The sequence below is a fragment of the Desmodus rotundus genome, chromosome 9, assembly GCF_022682495.2.
Source record: "Desmodus rotundus isolate HL8 chromosome 9, HLdesRot8A.1, whole genome shotgun sequence".
Taxonomy (NCBI): domain Eukaryota; kingdom Metazoa; phylum Chordata; class Mammalia; order Chiroptera; family Phyllostomidae; genus Desmodus; species Desmodus rotundus.
This window is the reverse complement of record NC_071395.1, coordinates 110,832,291-110,853,822: the sequence shown is the minus strand read 5'-3', so window position 1 is coordinate 110,853,822 and position 21,532 is coordinate 110,832,291. Positions and strand designations below refer to the sequence as shown.

At 62.0% G+C, this 21,532-nt stretch overlaps 1 protein-coding gene across 3 annotated transcripts in view; it reads right to left on the bottom strand.

Annotated features, from left to right (window-relative positions):
- MGAT5B (alpha-1,6-mannosylglycoprotein 6-beta-N-acetylglucosaminyltransferase B) overlaps nucleotides 1–19,700 on the bottom strand; it is a 55,966-nt gene extending 36,266 nt beyond the window's left edge. Inside the window, exons 1-3 of one of the 3 annotated variants that reach the window (XM_053912027.1) lie at nucleotides 19,250–19,700; nucleotides 15,859–15,971; nucleotides 8,866–9,013 (exon numbers count right to left, since the gene is read on the bottom strand). In XM_053912027.1, coding sequence (XP_053768002.1) covers nucleotides 8,866–9,013; nucleotides 15,859–15,971; nucleotides 19,250–19,317 — 329 coding nt within the window. In that variant the 5' untranslated portion in view covers nucleotides 19,318–19,700. Of the gene's footprint in view, nucleotides 1–126; nucleotides 280–8,865; nucleotides 9,014–15,858; nucleotides 15,972–19,249 lie in introns of those variants that run through there. The other 2 variants (XM_024553942.4, XM_045190323.2) reach the window with 2 other exon arrangements.
- Between the last annotated feature and the right edge of the window lie 1,832 nt (nucleotides 19,701–21,532).

Sequence of the window (21,532 nt, the reverse complement as noted above, 5' to 3'; positions counted from 1 at the left end):
GGCTCCGTTCCAGCCACCCTTCGGGAGCTGGGCCCCTTCTCTGAGCCCCCACACGCCCCAGGATGTGATTGTGAGCATCCGGCTTAAACGTCCAGGGGATCCTGAGTCCTTAAGGATGGGAATGACCTTTTGTAAGTGGAGCTTGACGCTGCCCGGCACAGGCCTCACGCCCAGGGCTCCATCTCTGTGTTGGGTTGAGTAGTGTCCCCCCAAATCCACAGCCACCTGGAACCTCAGAACGTGTCCTTATTGGGCCCAGGATACCCTCACAATCACCATCTGCAGAATTGAAAGGAAATGGTTTTTGATCTGTCACAGAAAGTGAATCTCCCTTCCTCCTCCCCTACCCGCCCCTGAACTTCTCTCTGCCCTGTGCTCCTCTCGCTGAAGATGAAGAACCGCTGGGGGCAGGGGGTGAGGAACGGGCCTGGACTTCTCAAGCCCTGGGTTGGTGACCCCACATCATTCAGAGACTTCTTGGGAAGAACGGGGGCCTCAGAGTCAGAGGCCCTTGATTCGAATCCTGATTCCCCTGGACAGCTCTGGGACCTCAGGCAAGTTCCCTAACCTCTCTGAATTCAGGGGTCGGTTCCTATAACACCTGAAGCATCTCAACCACCTCACAGGGTGGCTGTAAGGGTTAGACACCAGGCCGAATGTACAATGCTCAGGATGTAGTAGGCACTCAACAAATGCCGGAGATTCAGCGATTTTCACCCGACGAGCATTTTTGCACCAAACACAGCGCGAGCTCTGGCTTTAAATAGTGCAGACGGCATCTGTCTGACTGGGCAAGTTCAACTTGTTCAGAACAGAATCTCGGCGTCACTGTTATTATACTGGACCTAGCGTTTGTGCGCACTTTCTGTTTGCAAATAACATATGATTAGGCTCCTGTCTCCCAGGAACTTTATTTTTAATGATGATAAAAGGAGATGCTGTGAGACCTCAGACCCCAGCACGTCCGTGACCTGGGAGAAGAAAATCGGGGTGTGGATTGGGGTGGCAGCCTGCAGCCGCCTCCAGCCGATGGGGCACATGGGAACCCAGGGCCGTGGTGGGGTCACCGTGGGGTCAGGGTGGCGGCCGGGCTGACTTCTCCATCAGGCCCAGGAGGTGTGGTACCGGGACCCACAGTGCTTTCAGGGGTCCATGGAAGTGTTTTCATTTCTTTAAAAGTCGGGAAAAGGTGAAGGTCAAAGACATATTTTAAATGTAATGTTAATAATATATTTGTTTTTCTAGCAACATAGTTATAAAATATAATTTTGCTATTGGTTCAATTGTGCCCTCCTAATTTATACATCCTAACCCCCCAGTACCTTACAATGTAACCTTGTTTGGCCCCGGCTGGGTGGCTCAGTGGGTTGGAGCATCATCCCGTACACTAAAAGGGTCAGGGTTCGATTCCTGGTCAGGGCACAGGCCTGGGTTGTGGGTTTGAGCCCCGGTCCGGCCACGTGCGAGAGGCAACCAATCCGTGTTTCTCTCTCACATCGATGCCTGTCTTTGTCCCTCTCTCTTTTCCTCTCCCTAAAATCAATAAATGTATTCCTTTTTAATTTTTAAGCAAGCTTATTTGAGAATAGGGCCATTTCTGATAGAATTAGTGATGTGAACGTGAGGTCATACTGGAGCAGGGTGAGCCCCGATTCCAGTTCCCGGTGTCCTTGTAAAGAGGGGGATCACAGCGAGCAGGCCGGGGAAGACTGGTGGAATGAGCCGAGAAACTACCAGAAGCCAGGAAAGGAGCCTGAAGCAGACCCTTCCCCAAAGCCTTCGAGGGGAGCGCGGCCCTGCGGACGCCCTGTGGACCCCCCAACCTCAGCCTCCCGGCCGCAGGAACTGCGGGGCCACACTCCGGGTGCGGTGCTTTGTCACAGCAGCCCTAGGAAACTCACACCACGTTTGACATTTTCCCCAGAGGATGGGCCCTGAAGTCCTGCCGTGGCCTGGGGAGGCACGGCTTGTCCCGGACTGTGGGGAGGACAGGGGAAAAACACCGCGAATGACGACAGTAAAACAGCCATCGGACATGCTCCCTCCCCAAGCTCCTCTCATGCCCGTCCCAGTTCCTCTCCCCACATTGTGACCCCTTTTCACAGCCCCTGACACATGCAGAGGTCACAGCCCCTACAAGGGCCCCGGTCCCGTGTCCTCGGCCCGGGAAGCAGCCTGGTGCCACCAACAGAACACTGGGCACAGCGGATCGTCTCAGGTCAACAGGCTGCCCATCTGTGCCTGCTGGGGGGCCCAGCGGCAGGACAGCAGGACCAAGGCCATGACTGAGCAAAAGACCGCAGGCCTTCCCCACTCTGTGAAGTGACGTCATGGGGTGGGACCCTCGGTACTGTTTCTACTGGGATAACAGCCAACAGCAGATGGTAAAGGCAGAAAAAATTATGGCAGAAGGAGTTTCCCTGGCAACATCCGTCCTAACTGTGCAGAGCCTGTTAGCGGGGTAGAAACCTGGAATTCTGTCTGCCCAGGTAGGGGGGACCCGGGAGGGTGCCGTCTGCCCTTCGCCCGCTGCCCAGCGTGCCCCCATCTGCCTTCCACCAGCGCAGAGGACGGAGAGCCCTTCAATCTTCCCGCCCGTCGCTTATTTTCATTCCTTCCCTTTTTCATCTTTGGTGCGTGCATTTGAAAAGCAGAAGGTGGTCAACGCAGAAGAGCTTGAACCAGCGGGCTCCTGGCGGGGCTGCGTGAATGAAGCCTCAGAGCCGGTCAGGGAGGGGTGCCCACAGGGGCCCATGTCAGACAGACCGAGGCATGAGGGTCTGCAAACAGCCCTGGGTGGGGGGCAGAGGGGAGCGATGGCCTGGGATCTGCTGGCACCTCCTGAGGAGGCCACTGCAGTCCCTGCCCCATGGGAAGGGGGCTGACAGGTGCACCCGCACCCCAGGAGCTCTTACCTGCCCTGCCTGACGGAGCCACCCCATCGGTGTGCTGCACCCTTCACACTGCCCTCCTTGGGGTCGCTGGGGCCTGGAGAACCGGCCCGGTTCAGGAGCGAGCAGGCCCAGAGCCCAGGACCTCCGAGCTAGACAGGGCCTCACACACCTGCAGCCCCGCCCAGGGAAGATGAAACTAAGTCCCATCAACACCCCCCCCCCCCCCCCCCCCCGCCAGCCCTTGCTTGTCCCTCTGCCTCCGCAGAGCAGTCAGACGCACTCGGCACGTGAGCCCTGGGCCTGGGTGTTTTCTGCACACCTACTAAGCACCAGAAATTCCACCGCAACCATCACTTCTGACTAAGAAAGTAAAAGGCCAGTCCAGGCTCTGGGCCGCCCACTCTCACCTGGTGCCAGCCTGGGCGCGGTCTACGTATCCCTGGTATTCGAAGTTCCCTTGCCCGAGCATCCCACAGACCACAAGCGCCCCCCTACAGCCAGCTGGCCCCAAGGCTGACCTGGAGTAACCAGCATCTGGGCGCTGCCCTGGGACCCCCCAGAGAGTCAGCCAACACCACAGGCCTCCCTCTGGCCACAGGACGCTTTGCTCCCAACTCAGGGCCAGGGGCCAGGGCTGAGCAGGGAACTCTGGCTCCTTCCTGTGACCAGTGGCCACTTCTCCTTCCAACACCAGCTCCAAGAGCTCCCCTGAGGCTCCGACCTGTCCTCCCGACCCCTCAAGGCAATCAGCAATTCCAGCCTCCATTCCCCTGGCTCGGTGGAGAGTGGTCCAGGATGCCCGGGGAAGGAGGTTGAATTCCGAGCTCCTCCCATGATTTATGAGGGCTGCATTCAATTAACAGGGCATCGATTTCTGCACAGCTGGCCAGCGTGCTTGCTGGGAGTTGTTATTTTATTAGGAAACCGGGCGCTTTGCTTTAAAAACACAGAGACTCCTGCACACGGGTGCCTGCAGACACACGGACCGGGAGGCACAACCAGGCACAGCCAGAAACGGAGCGCCGCAGGCGGGATTTGCGTTCCCCCTGGTCCGTCTGTCTGTCTGTCTCCCCTCACACGCACCATACGGGACACGGGGAGCCCCCACCCTCGTGTCCAGCCTTCCCTGCACTCTTACTGCTCCTTTCTCAGCGCCCCTGAGGCTGGGGGTGGGGGGACTCTGAACAGGTGACCCCGGATCTGCCAGCCCCTCCCCAGGCCAGAGGACCAAGAAATATGCCTATATAGAGAGATGGCAGACAACAGGTGCCTTCCCACTGCTGACAGAACGGGGCTGGAGGGGCACTGGGTGGGACCTCACCACGTGGGGAAGGGATGGGTGCCTGTGAATGAGGCAGAAGCAGGGTGCTGAAACCGGGCTGGGGGACAGAACACCCACCCCCATCTCCAGCCCAGGACCCAGCTTTCTCCTGGAGGATGTTTTTAACATGTCATATGTGCCTTTTATTTAAGACACACCGAGATCTCGTTGAATATGCCTTGCATTTCGCCTCTCCTACTGATTTGTTTAACCCTCACCTGAGGACATTTCTTTCGTTACTTTTAGAGAGAGAGGAAGGGAGAGAGAGAAACAGCGGCGCGCGAGAGAAGCATCCATCAGTTGCCTCCTGTACGTGTGTGGACCGGGGCTCTGGGACCTGGGATCGAAGCCGCAACCCAGGCATGTGCCCCGAGCCGGAAGCAAACCTGCAGCCTTTCGGTTACGGGACGACGCTCCAACCAGCGGAGCCACCCCAGCCGGGCCGATTCATTAAGTATTTTTAATATGACTCTCAGGGGTTATGTTTTTAGGGGTGCCATGGGTGTGCACACTGTACCGACCCTTCTCCAGCTGTCTGAATAGCGTCGTGTGCACAGATGTGACGACCTGGCTGCACCTGCAGCGACAAAAGTTGTGCAATGAACGCGACCGTGCCGGTTGGGGAGTCAGACTGTTTTCCTGGGAGTGGAATTCTTACCGCGGGTGAGGCTGACACTGTTCCCACACCCTTTGCCCCATTCAACGTGCTTCACCCCCGATTTTTCTGGCCGGACGCCGACGCTGCCGTCCACACTCTCCGCGTCTGTGTCCCTGACTCGCCTTCCTTCACTTTTGCTGTTGGTTTCTGACTCGTTTGGTTTTAGGCCTGACTTCCGGACGGACCTGTGTCTTTGTCTGGGATGTCAGACACGTTCACAGTTACTGTCACACACGTTCACAGTTACTGTCACACGTGATACGTGTCCACCCTGGAGGATGGACTGACCTCGCCCAGCCGCCCGCCCGCCCGGTAGCCTGGCCTCTCTCCAGCCCTGGAGGCGGACAAGCGCCCCGGTAGTTCACCACAGGGCTGTCGCATTAAGGAGGGGCACACCCGGGGCTGGGCCGGCCCCGGTGCTGAGAGAAATGAGGTGTGTCTTTTAAAACTGAGCCCGAAGTTTTCTTAGCAGAGAGAGTGTCCCCTGCCCTGCCCTCAGCCCCGACTCACACACACACCCCAGGGAGGCTGTGCTTCCAGGCCCCGTGGCCCCCAAAGCTGGGGTGTCCAGAAGCATTTCTGAGTTTTTGAATAAAGCTGCTTTTTAAAACAAGTTTTTTATGGGGAGGGGAAAGCCCCTCATCTCGTTACCCACAGACAAGAATTTTGATGTATCTCCTTTCTGCCATCTTTTCTGCAGTATTTTAATTTTACCGAGTTTTACACGCCATGCGGTCCGACTCTATTTATAATCGCATACCTGCTTTTTTTGCATTTTCCCCCAGCCGTGAAAATCCTCGTGTTTCCCCGTCCACGCACTTCCCGATGGCGGCCTGAGCCCCCTGAGCAGAGGTGCCGGAAGTAGGAGCGGGCCCGGAAACTGTTGCTCGAACTCGCTAACACTATTATAAAGGCCACAGTGACCACAACTTCAAAGAGCCGTTTCTGAAGCTAAGATTCTTTCCCTAAGGTGGGTCCCCAGGGTGCCATGACCAGGTCACGGTGCAACAATGCAGCACCCACTGCAGCCAGTGCCCAGGGCGCCCAGAGTCCCCGAGGCGGCACATGGCTACCACACGGGGAGCAGGGAGCAAGCAGCACCCACAGCCCTGGACACACCCTCCGCTTCTGTCTCTGAAGCCAGAGTAGCAACACGGCTCCTGAGATGCACAGCCCTTCCTGTGGGGCTTGATGAGCCCTGTTGGTTGTAAAGCGTGGTGGCTTCTTCCCCAGTCGGAGCTGGGAGGTGGCGTGTGCTGCCCCAGGAGGAGGAAGGGCAGGGGAGGGAGGGACAAGCAGGAACTGGAAGAAATCCAGAGACACAGGCAATGTGCCCGCAACAGTGGCCCCACTGTCTGCCCACCGCAGGACACTCAGCAGGGAGCCAGCTGTGTCCTCTGCCCTCGCCCTGGGGAACAGATCTGTGGACAGGGCTGGATCCGCAGCCCAGAAGGGCAGCCACACAGCTGGGGGCAGACAGGAGAGTGGGAGGGACAAGAGAGGCAATGAAAGGCTGGGTCGCAGGGGACAGCAGCAGCATCAGAGCAAATCGACCTGGGTACACGGAGAAGAAAATGGTCTCATGCCCTGGGGGAACTCCAGGGGAGCCCACGACTTTCGCCACTGTCTCCCATCGCCCCCACTGGCCCCTCTGCCTCCTTCCCCAAGTCCTTGAGCCATTCCTCCCACAGCAGTCGGGATCTTTCTTAAAAAAAAGAAGCCAGATCCTGGCTTCAAGCTCTCCAACAACCTCCCACCGCCCTGAAAACAGTGTCCCAACGAGGCCAAGTGGGGCTGCCACAGCCCGGGCCACCTGCCTGCTGGCCTCTCCTGCAGGCTGCCGTGCTGGCCTTTACCTCCACCGTGCCAACCGGCGGGGTCCCACCCCAGGGCGCCTGCGCTTGCTGCTCTCCCTACCTCAACTCTGCCCCCGTGGCTGGTTCCTTCCTCTCCTTCCTTCCAAATCAAGCTCTGATATCCCAACTCAGAAGGGTCTTCCCAGACCCCCTGTTTGAATAGCCCTTTCCTAGGCGACCCCCCAATCCTTCAGAGCGGGGGTCAGGGTCTGACATCACCTCACTGATTTCTTCTTCTCGGTTCCTGCCTGTCTCCCCACAGGAATGAGGGTAAAGAACATCACTGTGTCCCCAACACCGGTCACAGCGCCTGGCACTTAGTAGGGCCAGTATGTATTTCGTGAGGGGATCTCCTTAGTTCATGCAGTCAGATGCTTGGGCCTGAAGAGTGGGGCAGCGTCGAATGGGGGCCCAGCACACAGCCGTGGAGCCCGCCAGGGGCCCAGTTTCCTGTGGGTGCAGGCCCCCACCGGCAGCCGGCACTGTGCTGGGCGCCCAGTAACACGCAGGACACCAGGCTGCTGGCTGTCATTTTACTGGCTACATTTTCCAAACCAAAGAAACCAGAGCAAAGGTGCAACAAAGGGCTTTCTTCCTGGGCTGTGCATTCACTGGTATGGAAAGTCTTGCCAAAGGGTTAAGAACGAACCCACGCGAGCTGCACGCTTGCTGAGCTCGTGGTTGGAAAGGTGGGCTCTGGAGCCAGCTGGCCCAGCCCCTGCACAGCCTGCACCTGGGAGCGGCTTCCTGAACTCCTCTGAGCCTCAGTCCCCCCCTTGTTGGAGGAGGTCATCGAGGACATGGCCACAGCTGGCCTGAGAGCTGGACCCGGGCCTCACCCCACCCCCCGCTCTTGGAACACACGCCTGCCCGCTGTTCCCACCCTGGTGGCTGCCTGCAGGACGCAGCTGTGAGAGAGCACGGTGTCACTGAGACCATCTGGACAGCATGTGACTGACGCCAGTGCAGGCCCCCCGGGACCCTCCGTGATTCCGGCGGGCGAGTGAGATCCATTCGTGTTGCCACCGCCCGAGACAAGCCCCCCAGGAAGTTCCCTCGCCCCTCAAACCTGCCGCCTTCCCATCAGGAGTAGCAGCCTCTTCCTCCGGAAACGTCTGGAGCTTGGCTTTTTTATCACACGCATTGGCTGAGATAGAGCTTTTCGGCAAATTGTCTCAACGTGTGAATTTCAAACGTATTATTTAGCAGGAGAACACTTTTAGCAAATCACACTGGCTGAGGTATAGCTTTTCCTAAACTGTGTCAAAGTGTGGGTTTCCAACTAATTCTTCAGCAGCCAGAACACACTGAGCAAACCCACCTCACAAAGGACCCCAATACCTAACAGGTCTCCCTGAGACAGCAGGGCCTAAGCGCCTTCCCCCACAGCTGCATCAGCGAGGGGAGGTGGGGAGGCCAGGACCCCCAATCGGGACACCCTGACTCGGTTCTCTGGGGTCCGGAGACCACGGACACACTGATGACAGACAATTCGGACGTGCACCCCCGGGTTCCTGGGGACACCGCTGAGGTGTAGGGGACAGCCACGCAAACTTCGGGAATCTCTGAGCGTTCGGGCCTCAGCGGCGGATACTTAGAACGAATAAACCCAAAAATCCTTTTTGGCAAAGATGGTGCAGTCCACTGGTGGACAGATGGCCAATCGCAGTCCACAGGGACACCCATGCGCGCCCCTCAGAACGGACAGAGCTGCGAACTGCCACCTATGGAGGACGTGTGAGAACCACACACTGTGCATTTATAACACGTAGGCGTGCGAAACGCAGGTGGGAACGCGCCTGCAATGGACTGAAAGGTGACGGGAAGGTACTTGTCTCCAGGGGGAAGCAGGTAAAGGACCCTTCAGCTCTCACCTGTGATGTGTTATTACAGAGGAGGAGAGACAGACAGGCCACCACAGCGACAGGATGTTCCTAGCTCTGACGGGGGGGGGGGGTGGGGGGGGGGTGGGGGGGGGGTGGGCGGAACAGCGGTCCAGCTCGAGTTACCGTGCAGCTCTCTGCATTCTTGCCGGTTTCTCCAGCATCACCCCGGGATGACCGACACACCCCCGCTGGGCCCCAGGAGGGCCACACCCCCGGGGCGCCACCCCTCCCCCACTCCATGCCCCCTTACCTGTCCAGGGCAAAGTGCCCATGGCTGGCAGCCCGGTGCAGCTCGCTGCGGTTCTCCAGCCGGGCCAACGCGTCCATGCGTTTCAGCATCAGCTCCAGTAGGTCGCTCATCTTGCGGAGGACACCTCGGGACTCCAGCCCACCGGTCACTGTGGACAGGGCGTGGCCATAATCAGGTGAGGCCCCAGCAGCCCAGAGGCTGCCTGAGGCCACCTGGTCTCCAGGCCAGGGTGGCTCCGCCCCCAGCCCACTCCTGTCTTCCCAGGAAGAGGGGGAGGGGTCAGGAAAGGGAGTCTGGCCACCCCTCGCCTGCAGGACAGGAATCCAGAGAGCAGAGAACCAACCCTGCTCCCTCCCAGCGGGGCGCCCCCGGACAACCCTTTAATCTTTCTGGGCCTCGGTTTGGCAGCCTAGGAAATCAAGCCGGAGACGTACCCTCAGGTCTTCAAGGTGACAGAGAAGGCCCAGGAGTGGGACGGGGACTCAAAGCCCCCTTCCACCAAGCTCCAGACAGAACTTCTGGATCGGGCTCTAAACTGGTGAACCATTCACCCCCCCCCACCCCGAATCGCCCACCGGGGCAGACTGTTAAATTCTGTATTCTCGGGCCCTGCTCTCCACCTGTCTGTTCGAATCTCCAGGGTGTGGAGCCCCGGATCCTGCACTGCTCGCTCCCCACATGGCTCACACACACAGGGGAGGCTGCAGGCCCGTGTCCGAGGGGTTCGGGGCCCGCCCCTACCCTGGACCCTGCCGTGGAAGACCACCCTGAATTTGTCCTGACTCTCGAGCTGGTCTTCCGGCTCCCAAGGACCAGCACCAAGGCTGAGGTGCAGGGGAGACCTTGTGAAGAGTGACATTCAATGAAAACGAGGTGCTTCACCCAGATCCCATTAACCAGACGGAGGCTCTCCGCAGTTTCCTTTCTAACTGTCCCCGTCATCGGTGCCGCACATGCCTCCTTAATGACGACTCTGGGAGGGTTCACTCAGCCCCTCCAAACGGGCCCTGGGTGCTTGGTTTCCAGCACTGCCCCCAGCTCGGCTCCCCGCGGGCCCCAAGGACCGGGCACTGAATCTCTCAATGAGCTGAGTCCATGGACCCCCCCAGTGTTTCTGGGGCTTCAAGGGAGGGGCAGGGGGGCACCTGAGGTTGGGCTCCTCAGAAGCAGAGCCCAAAACAAAGGTCATTTATTTGGGTGGTGAAGGAAAGCCCGGTGGGGGAGGGGCGAAGTGACACAGGGCAGGGGAGACAGCCCCAAGGGGGGTGTCACCAAGCTGGGAAACCAGCAGATGGAGGACCCGACTTAACGTCCTCCCGGTGGGGACGAGGGAGCTGGGTGGTGTGACACCATCTCCCGCCAGTCACCGCTTCAGGGTCACTCCCAGGATAGCCATGCTCCGGGACTCTCGTGGGGGGGCAGGGAAGCCCCTGGACAAAGAGCCGCAGGGCAGCCCACAGGCGGCGTGGGCACGGGGAGGGCCCGGGGGCATGACACCAACAGTTACTGCCTCTGGGCAAAGGAAGGGTGGGGCCCAGTGGGCTGGGAGGGGCAGGGAGACAGACCCCTGGGCTCTCACCTGCCTCTGCCGCTCCCCCCACTCTGTGTGGCTGAGGGAGAGTTGCCGCCCACCGGCGGCCCGAGGAAAAGCCCCAGACCCCATCTGCAGCTCAATGCTGCAGTGTGAGGAGGGGGGGAGGGAGGGAGCACAGCCGGCCCCTGGGGACAGGAGGCAGAGAGGAGCAGAAAGAGGGGTCAGAGGGGCTAGTCTCCTCTGCTCCCAGGTTGGGACTGGGCTGAGGAGGGGGACCCCACGGAGGCTTCCCATCTCGGAGCTCCCTGTGACACTTCTGCTTAGCTTGTCCCTCAAGCCCCCTAGTTCTGGGCCCAACCCAGCGGACACCACCGGTTTCCACACCAAGTCACCTCCTGGCTGGGTCCCCTGCCCACTGAGCCCGCCTGTGGTTGGAAGGAGGCCATGGGGAGCAGAGGAGGCCCCCTCTCAGGCCCTGGCCGTGCCAGCAGGCACCAAATCCAGAGCAGGGAAGCGTCGCAGTCTCCTTAAAGAGCCAGGGTCCTGGCTCCAGAGCAAGAACCCGAGTGAATGGGGGGAGGGGCCAGGGGTGGGGAAGAGGAGGAAGGGCAGACAGACAGGCTGACAGAGGGTGAGGTTGGGCATCGGAGAGAATGGACATAGACAGGATGGGCAGGTCACTTGCCTTCTCTGGGCCTCAGTTTCCCCTCCTGTAAAACGGAGGGCTGACTTCTACAGGCCCGCATCTTCCCTGACTGCCTGCGGAGATCAGGGAGACAGGACAGGAAAGGACTGTTCCTGAGGGGCTGGCAGGATCCCCCAAGGGACAGAGCTCCGCTTCGGCCTGCTCAAGCCCTGGCTGGGCCCCAGTGGAGCCGGCTGCGTGCAGCAGTGAGGCGGAGAGAAGGCAGGAAGACTGGGGTGCCCCGTGCAGCCTGGGAGACCAGGAGAGAGAGCGATGCACAGGGGCAAGTGGCCGGGCGGCCAGAGGGGCTGACAGGGTGGGGACGGCCAGGGGGCACTGAAAGGTAAGGACGCAAGACAGGGTGTCATCTGCTCGCTTTGCTGAGCTGTGATCCGAGCCCCGGCCCACCGCCCCACCTCTGCATGGCAGGGGCACTAAGGGGGAACAGGGTGCCCTTCCCTCTGGGTCAGTGTCGGGGGCAGAGGAGGCAGGAAGGGAGACGCTGAACAGGATAATTCAACAGAGCAGACCAGAGCAAGAGGTGACCAGGGACCATAAGTCCCTCGGAGGCACCTGGGTTCTGGACCACCCTGCACAGGAAGGGGGAAGCCAGGTCTTCAACACGTCAACAGAAGGAGTGATTCCGGAAGATGAGGCTTACGGTTGGCTGCGGAGCCAGGGCCCCTCACCCGCAGATGGGTCTGCAAGGCTGCCTCTGTCACACTGGACCAGGACCCCAGCCGCCTCCCCAGCTGCGGGGACCCAGGGGCCCTCGTCGGCAGGGGGGCGCAGGACTCCGGAAACTTCTGACACCTCACAGGCAGCCCCCTACATTTTCTGCCCAGGACAAGGCCGGGGGTGGGTCCCTGGGAGAGAAGCTGGCTTTACCACCACCCTCCCCACGCGATGCGCCCCTGAATGCCACCACCAGCCGGGACTGTCAGCAGAGCACGCTCCTGACTTGGCTTGCCCAGGGCCACCTCTCTGCTCAGCATCAGCTACACTGAAAAGGACTTCATGTGAGGCCCCGGTGACACATCTGAGGTCTCACACGTGTTCCCTCCACATTTTCATACAAATAAAGCAAGTGGGGCAGGAGAGAGACAATGGCTCCCCGCACTGACAGACCGGGTTTCCTGCCCACCGAGGCCCCGCCCTCCCCAGACAGGTGCCCTCTTTCTGTCTCTCCCATTCTCCCTCCTCCCCCTCTCTCGTCCCCACCCCGCCCTTTCCTCCGCTTCCTGGAAACTGAAGGGGCCGGCACCTGAATAGACAGACAGGCAGACCTCCCCGCACCCGATGTGGGAGCTGTCCACGCAGCTGGAGGTCTGAGCACGTTTGTCTCGGCACAGGGCCACCTCGGAACCCAGCCGAGGCCACGGGGGCTCTGGGCTCCGGACGACGGAGGACACAGGGGCAGGCCCCAGGCCTGGACGCGCCCCTCCATTGCCAGCCTCTGAGAGGGGGTGCCCCACAGCCCTCTGGTGCTGAGGCTCAGGGTCAGGGGCAGCCAAGAGCAAGCTGGGCTGGGCCCGGAGGTCTGCCCCAGCAGAAACTCAGGGCAATGTGTTCGGCGGAACCAAGGGCCTGCAGCCTGCGGACCTGTGCCCCCCACCCCCGGACACAGACTCAGGCCTCTACTTCCTCTAGACAAGCCAGGGAACCAGGGCAGCCCCACGTGCCCTGGGGGGCCGCAGCAGCACTGGAAAGGAGGCCTCAGAGTTCCTCCCCAGGACAGGGAAGGGCAGCGGAGGAAGAGGCAGTGAGGCAGCGGGGAGGGACTGTGCTGGAGAGGGAGCACACACGGAATCCGCCCCCGGGGCCCCAGCCGGCCGCTGCTGTGAGACAGAATTGGGTTACACCTCCTCCGAGTTATGCGTCTCCCTTCAGCCTCCTCCTCCCCAAGTCTCAAGAAAGTGTGCAGAATACAGAGTGTATCTGTCTTAAAATATAAACTGGCCCACAGGTGAACCCAGAACCTTCCGGGGAGGCCTCGGTCCACAGGGGCTGCGGTGGGGTCTCCTCTCCTTTTCCATAACCGCTGTGCCTCCTGGCCACGTCCTTTCGGCTGTCGGGCCCTCCCTGTGGGACCCCACTGCCCTCAGCCTTGACAGGCAGCAGACAGCTTCTCCATCTGTGCTCAGAAGGTTTTGTTGGCCGAAGCAAGGACTTATCTTCCAGATGTGTGTTTCCGTTTCCTGAGTCTCCCCGGGGCTGAGCACAGACTCCTTGAGTAAACCGGCCCCCCTGCCCCGCCCACGCCCTCCCCACTGGGCTCCAAGGTTCAGGCCAGAGCTGCCCCCCAGGCAGGGGTTGGGGTGTCTCTTGCAGGACCAAGACTTTAAACCCACAAGATAAACTTGGGGCTCTTCCGAGTAAGTCCCTGCTTTGCATCTCTCCAAGAGAACTTAATCCAAGGTCATGAAAGAAACGGGGGGTCAACGAGAACTGGGATATGCAGCGAATCAGGGTCAGTTCTTTGGGGTTCTCAGAGGGCCCCCCCTTGACCATGACCTCCTTCAGGCCTTTAGTTCCATATTGCAGGCATTCCGCTTCCAACAAGAGCCCCGGCAACCCCACTCCTGAGGCACCCGGCACACACGCCGGCACGTGTCCACCTGGCGGGTACCAGAACGTCCAAAGCAGCACCACTCACAGAAGCCCCACCGGGAAGCCCCGAGCGCCCCCGACAGGAGCAGGGACCCTGCGCCATGGCGTGTTCTCACCACAGAATGCTGCACAGCAGTGACAACGATGCCAACTCCACCCCGAGACCGCAAACCTCGGCGACGGGATACCAGAGGACAGGGCACACGCAGAGGACGCCGCCGTATGGCTCCACTCTCAGAGTCCCCAAACCGGCAAAGCTCCCGGCGCCACTAGAGCAGGGTCCTGACCTCACGAGGGCCTTCTGGGGGTGGGGCCTGTCCTGCTTCTCCATCGGGGTTGCCAGGGGCACAGCCGTGTTCGGCGTGCGCCTGTTACACTCCAGCAGCAAGTTCAAGCACACACACAGGCACACACACAAATGCCTTGCATCCGGCTGCGCGGCCTCGGCCAAGTCCTCCTCCCTCTGTGGCTCTGTCCACCCCTGAGACACAAAGCTTTTAGGCTGGAGCCGGGCTCCCACCTCACCTACCAGGCAAACTGAAGAGTGCAGGGCTCGGCCAGTGTGGGCCCCAACCTCTCAGGGAGGTGAGCGGAAGAACCCACACACCCAGCCATGCACCCTCCTCCCCCGGCCCCTGACCTCTACCCCTGACCTTTCTGGACCTCCCTCAAGCCCCTGATATATAGCAGCCCCCAGAGACAGAGCTGTCCCCTCTGCAGAGATGACCCCCAGGGAGCTACAGCATCACTCCCCACATCCCACCCCTCAGGACCCCCTGGGTGCCCCCTAAGCCTGCCCTCCAGGCACCTTCACAGCAGGCTCGGCCGCCCTTTCCGCCCCAACCTTCATGTGTCTCTTCTTGGAAGTCCCAGCTCCCCCTCGGTCCTTCGCCCTTTTCTGCAATGTCCCCCGCCCCACATTCAGCCCCTCCAGGAAGTATTTACAGAGCCTGGACGCTGCTCGGGGCCCCTCGAGTGAGCTCTCTGAACGTGTCCCCGAGGCAGTGCTGGGGAAGCGGGCGCTGCTGTCCCCGTCCATCGGGGGACACGAAGGCTCAGGGACTGCGCGTGGCGGGGTGGCCTCGGCTAACTCACACTCAGGCCGGAACGACTAACAGACGCAAACTTCCTGCAGGAGTTCACCTTTGCAAGTTTGCAGGGTTGCGTGTGAGACGGAGGAGCGACTGTGATGTGGAGACACAGGGCACAGCGATGCCCCCCGAGCACCCCGTGGAGCACAACCTTTCTACAGGAGGGTATAGTCGTCACCTGAAATGGGGGAGCCAGTCAGCTGAGCCCGGGGGTTTGAGAGGGTGGATGTCAAAGAGAGACTTCCCAGGGGGGCAGGGGAAGCCCACCGAGCCAGCCCTGGACAGTTCCAGAAACCTCGCTTGCCTCAGTTTCCCCACTCCCGTGCCCCCCTTCCCCACGGTCGACCAGAGAGGCCCTGCGACATGCAGTGGACACCTCCCAGGATGAAGGGCACAGGGCCGCCTTCAGCCAGAGGTCGCCTGGGTCGTGGCCCCGTCATGGCTCCTGCAGGTGAGCTCAGTGGATCTAGCCCTGAGGACGGGCGTTGCTTTCCTCCCTTGTAGGAGAGGGCAGTGACGAGGCCAATGGCGCACAGCTGGTAGACAATGAGCCAGGGCACCAACCAGGGCCACCTGGTCCCCACCACCCTGCTCGGACACTCCATTCCACGGCCTTGCAAGTGCCGCGTGGGCAGAGCCGTAGGGACCCAGACGGCATCCAACGGGCCCAGAAATGAGGCGCGAGAGCCCACGGAGAGCCTGTCTTCTGCCCCCTGGGGCCACAGCCCAGACCAAAGGCAGAGTACATGGACCCCAGAGAGGCCAGTATCATGGTCAGGCCCTCCCACCAAAGAAGCCACATAGGCAGCCTTTTCTGGTGCCTGGGAGACCCGGGCCCGAGAGCCCAGGCGAGAGGGGCCCCGATGACCATGGCCAAGTCGGAAGCCAAGGCAGCACACAAGGTCACGCAGCCCAAGCCAAGGCCCTTGTCTACTCACACATCCAGTGACGAGGTGGCCAGGATGCCTGGGACAGGCGCCAGAGGGCCATGGGCCATGCCGGGCTCAAGGGCCTCCCGCCCTCACCCACACGCGCCTGTACCGCCTCGGACACCCCTTTCCCCAGTGGGTTACCTTCTGTGCGGATGGTGAACGGGGAGTCCCCGGGGCGCCGGGCTGAGAACTGGCCTCCCAGAGACGTCATCAGGAAGCAGAGCGAGAAGAAGCCAATGCCCAGGACAAAAAGCCTGCGGAGAGCAACAGGGCGGTCAGCACGTATCCCTGTCCCATGAGGGCTCCCACAGGGACTGAGTGACCGGGGCCGGTGAGGGGGAGAACGGAAGGTCAAGGGCTGAGCGAAGGCACATCTCTCATCGGGGCAGGAGACAGACAGCCCCCCCACAAGGACGAGGCGCAGCGGCTCCCCGACCGTGACGGACAAGGACGGGCACCGGGGCGTGAGGTCCGAGCCTCGCTAACAGAGGCCCTCCGAGTGGGGTCCCTGGAGCAGCAGCCTGGGCATCCCTTCAGAAGGGCTGGAAGTGTCAATTCTTGAGAACGGACCCCCACCCCATCCTGAATCAGACACTCTGGGGGCGGGGCAAGCACTGCTGTCACCAGCTCTCCAGGTGCCGCTGGTGAGGAAGGAGTCAGCAGGAACCCCCTCCCGATGCCACCCACCCAGGTCCTGTCAGTCACCGGGCCTGCCGGCACCGGTGTGCACAGCCCTGGCCGCAGCCCCCAGTCATGGGATGCTGGAACACCTCCTTGGCATGGGCAGGGGGGAGGGGGGTGCCCCGTCACTACCAGATGGCAAGATCTAGAAGGGCAGGGCCGTGAGGTCGCCTCCTGTGCCCAGACTCTCCCTGATGCACGTCTCCACCAGGCAGGCACACAGTAGGCTGTCGGCCGGAGCCCTGGACCGGTCAGAGTGCATCGGCACCTGCTTGTGGGCGTCACATGGCGGGTACTGTCACCGTGGTCGGGGGAGCGGGCCAGAAAGGGACTGTTGTCCATGGCGTCAGTCTGTAGCTACTGATCGTCCACCAGGTGCCAGGCACTCGTGCAGCCCCAGCAGCGGGGTGGGGGTGGTAGGCAGCCCCCATCAAGTCCGCAGCCCCAGACTCGGCTGCTTCTGTACTAGACCCCGGGCCCCAAACCGGAGAACGGAGCTCCCCGGCATACTGTTGGAGTGGCCGGAGACGGCAGCTGTTCTGGGACTTTCAATCGATCAGAGACCTTGATGAGCTGGCAGAGCTGGAAGGGCAAGCCTCACCCACCCCCGTCAGGGAGAGGAACCCCACCTCTCAGGGAGCCCCCCGGCACACCAGAGACCTCCAGCCCCAGTGTGCCTGTCTCTCGGTGCAAGACTTGCCTTATGCATTTTAATCTTCACTGTTTGAAACTGGCAGAGCAGTATTTAATTAAACTCTGGTCCATTAAAGAAAACACATAATTGTGGAAGAAAATAAAAGCCCAACAAAATTCCCTACACATATTGAAAGGCAGCTCGTTAGAGATTAAGTCGGAGAAGGTGCAGAATCCAAAAGCAGAGAGGGGACCGGGAGCTCCCTCCAGGAGGTGACGGGTGGGGGGGACGGCACAGGGACAGCGCTCCCTCCTCTTCTGGGACCCCTCATGGAATCCCACCAATCCCAGGGTGGGGCTCAGGCCTGAGGGTCCCCAAAGCGAAGCCAGGCTGGTCTCAGGACAGCAGCCAGAGGGACAGTATAAGAGGAGGGGGTCACACACCCAGGAAGGTCCTGTGGAAATCAGCTGTCTGTCCTCCCAGCCTGAGGACAAGGACGGGTCCCCCAAGGGACTCATCCCTCCCTTCCCCCATTCCCTTCCCCAGCGATGGGGTCACACTTAGAGCTGGGAACACCAGCTGCCAGCGTCCCAAGACCTGCTGCAAGAAGGTGCCTCAGCCTTCAGCCCAGAGCCTGGTGTTCCCAGCACGCCTCATCTGCACCTGGGGCTAGTCCAGCCTGCCCTTGAGGGTGGCAAGCAGCGGTGATATGGTCAGAGGCCTGTCGCCTGCCCCCCCCCAAAGACCCCACTGCAGTCTGTGGGCCTCTGGCCTAGGGAGACCCTGAGGTGAAGCTGGACAACTTGTGGGGAGAGGGGCCTATGCCACCCCAGAGCCTGCCAATCAGGGCAGGACCCCAAAGGGACCCGCTGGGGCGCAGGCGCTGTCCGTGGTGCTGGAGTCCCACCAGGGCATCAACTGCCCTCAGAAATGTCCAGCTAAAGCTCAGATCTGCGGCTGGGCTTTCTGCAGCCTGGACGGCAGGATGGACATGGGGGGATGAGAAGGGGTGAGGACCCTCTCCACGGTGTGGGTCAGCGAGAGATCACAGGACTTCCCAGAGGAGCAAGGCCCCTTCCAGACTTGCCCACCTCCCATAGGAAACGTGTCTGTCGGGGGCTCCTGAGTCCCTCCCATTGGCCGGGTCAATGCCTGCCCGCAGAGTCCACTGGCCCTGTGGTCCTCTCGCACCCTCCAGACGTCGGTGGGTCAGCACCCAACGACAGACCTGGCCGATGGAGGGGCTGGACTGCAGGGGAGGCGGACGCCACGTGAACAAAGGTCCCCTGGTCAGGAGAAGGGCGGGACATCGGGGGTCCCTGGGAGGCCTCAGGACGAGGGGCTCGAATTCAGCACCTCCCACAGCATGAGCCTCGGGAGTCTCAAGGGCTCTTTCCCTCACCTGTGGCCGCTCCCTCTGTCCCCTCCGTCCCCCACTCGCGGTGCCCCACTCCCCAAGCGGGCAGCGAGGTAGCACTCCTGGAGGCCTCCGCGGTGGAGCCAGCGGAGCCTGCCCGGCCGCACAGCCCCCCGCCCTGCCTGGCCTTGGCCGCCGGAGGTTGAGTGAAGGGACCGGTCTCCGCCTCCATCCTGCCTCCGCGCTCCCGCCACATCTCGGGCTCCTGCCGCCCCCACAGCGCAGCGTCGCCCCTGCCCCCGCCTCTCCACCACCTACATGGGGGGATGGGGTCGAATCCCCATCAGAGAGGCTCCTTGCCCCAATCTCGGGGATCCCCCCGTTGGAGACAGCCCGCACCCCGCGGCGAGAAACGGAGTGCTCGACGAAGGGGGTAGGGAAGGGGTGGCACAGCGGGACGGGGTGGGCGGGCCGACCCGAGGTGCGGCGCCCCAACTTTGACGCCAGGCGACGAGAGGCGGGACCCCGAGGAGCAGGGAAGGCGCGCCCCGGCTGGGCGACTTCCAAGCCCAGGACCACAACCTGGGTGCCACCGGCCCTCGTTCCCACCTTCGCACTCGGAGTCCTTTCCAAACTAGCCCAACTCGGGACAAGTCCCAGAATTACTCACCGCCCCCCCACGCGCCCGAACCCCGAGCACCATACCTCCCCCCAGCCCCACCGCCGTCGCCAGGGGTGGGCGCACGAACCGCCCCCTCTGCCACCGGACACGAACCCTCGCGGGGACAGACCTCGCGCGCCCCTACCCCGCGCCCCCCGGAGAAAAAGACCTCCCCGCGCCAACCGGGGGAGAACTTTACCGAAAGGGTCTCAGGGTGACCAGGCATCTTCTGACCATTATCTTCCCATCGGGGTTGACTGTGATCATTGTTCAAACTTGTCCGGGCGAGGAGCCGCGGGCCAGGCCGGACGCGCCGTCCGGGGCCCTGTCCCGCCGCGTCCGGGCCGCGAACCCGCTCCGAGCGGAAGCCGAGTTGGAGCGAGACGGGGAACGCGGGGGCTCGGCGGCTTCTCTGCTCGGGCCGCGGCCCGCGGGGTCGGCGCGGCCTCGCCGGGCGGGGAACGGGAAGCGGCGCGGCTGCCGGAGGGCGGCGAGGGCGCCCGGAGGGCCGTCTCTGCGTCTCCGCCCTCCTCGCTTCACATTTTGGAGGCCGGGAGGCGGCGCGCCCCCAGACCGCCGGCCGCGCGTCTGCCTGCTCGGGCTCGCTCGCTGGGCGGGACGGCGCTGCGGCGCGCAGACGGGCTCCCCGCCGCGGGAGCCCTCATCCCCGGGCCCGCGCCCTCGGTGCCGGCTAGAGGCGGCCCCGGGCTCGCGCCCCGGTCCCCCGCGCCTCCGGCCCGCGCCGCTCCCCGCACGGGCGCCGTGCAGCGCCCATGGCTCCCAGCGAGGGCGCCCGGCGCCCGCCCTGCCTCGCGTTCGCTCGGGTGTGCGGCGTTCGCTCTGGTGTGCTGTGTCCGGCCCGCGCCGCGCTGCGCTGCGCTACGCGGGGAGGCGCCGCATTGTTTCCTCCGTGAAGGCGGTGGAGCCGCTGCCGCGCTTCCCCGGCGCGTCGGCGCCACCTCGTGGCGGAGGCCCAGCCGCGCACCCTCCCGGCCCGGGTCGGGAAGCTGGGGACCGGCGGGCGGGGGTCACTTCACCAGGCCCCGCTTTCGGAGGCCCTCTGCCCCGTGCCAGAGCCTTCCTGCCCATCTCTGCCAGTGTCGCCCCTGTGGGCTTCTGCACTGGCCCCTGCACACCCACCCTGATTTCGCTGTGCAACCCTCCCCCATCCTCTGGCTCTCTCTGGTCAGAAACTGTGGTGGGCCCCCCTTTGCTTACTGATCTGAGTTCGAAGGGTGTGGGCCTGAGTTCTAGTCCCGGACCCTCCCATAATCAGCGGGGCTGGTGCACGTCCTGGGGACTCTCCTGCCTCGGTTTCTCCTCTAAGAAATTAGAGTGACCGGAAGTTCGCCAAGGCCCCTTCCGACCCCTTCCGACTCTATGAAGCATTTATGTGCCCGGTGCTCCTCCCACCCACCCCTCCACTTGCTCATTATTGGAGACTGGGAAGCCCCAGGCTGGGAAGATCCCAAGGCCTCCAGCCAGTGTAAAATGACGTAGGTGACCCTGAGGGTCTTTCCATCCCAGGCAATGATTCTACAGTCCCGTTTCTGCAAGGAGAAAGCCTTTGTTCTCTGTCCCCCCAGCCCTGGTCCAGGCCCCCACGCGCAGCCCCTTTGCCGCCAGCCTAGCCCACCTCCCAGCCCCTTCTGAGCCATTTCCGACCAGCAGTGACTCATGCTCCAGCTTTTCCTGCTTATTCTTCATCAAAATCCTCCTGTCCGGTGTTCCATTATCTCATTGCCTTGCTCCCTGCAAATGGGAAAGCCGATGATGAATCGGTGCTGCCGACTAATGTGTCGCCCCAGCGAGGTAACAAATCTGCATTGAACAGGGGCATGCTGGCCACACCTCCGTGCAGGAGGGGGGCAAGTGGCGGTGGGCAAACTGAGCCCCAGGCAGGCTGGCCGAGGAGCTGCCACAGCCCGTGGTGGGGAGCAGGGGTCCTCTGCGGGGCTCTGAACCACACGCACTTGGTGTCTGGGCAGCCACACCTGCTGCATGCTGTGGCAATAAACCCTGGCTGTCGAGGCAAAAGCCGCCTCTACACTAAGGGGTGAAATGGCCCTTCCAATTGTGCACATCTCTCCTGTCACCTCAGCGGGTCGCACTCGCACCTGGCTGGCTGGCATTTTAGGCCAAGGGGTGGAGAGAAGGGTCTCCCCCCATCCCAAACACAGACATGTCTGGTGTGACTCGTCTGGGGGGTGGCCTTCGCTCTGCTGGAAGCCAGAATTCCGAAGGTGGGAGAGGGTCCCCCACCCACGCCCTCTGGGACTTGCAGTCTTGGAAGTGGGCACTGAGGGGGGCAGGGGGGAGCGGACTGCCCACTCAGGTGGACAGGGAAGCCACCTTCTGAGCCCAAACCCCGCTCCCCCAGCCCCCACTGCCTCTTCCTTTCTGAGGCCAGTTTGTTTTGTCAGCCTCTTGTCCGCTGCAGGGCTCAGCCCACCTGCTCGCTCACCGATGTGCAGTGGACAGC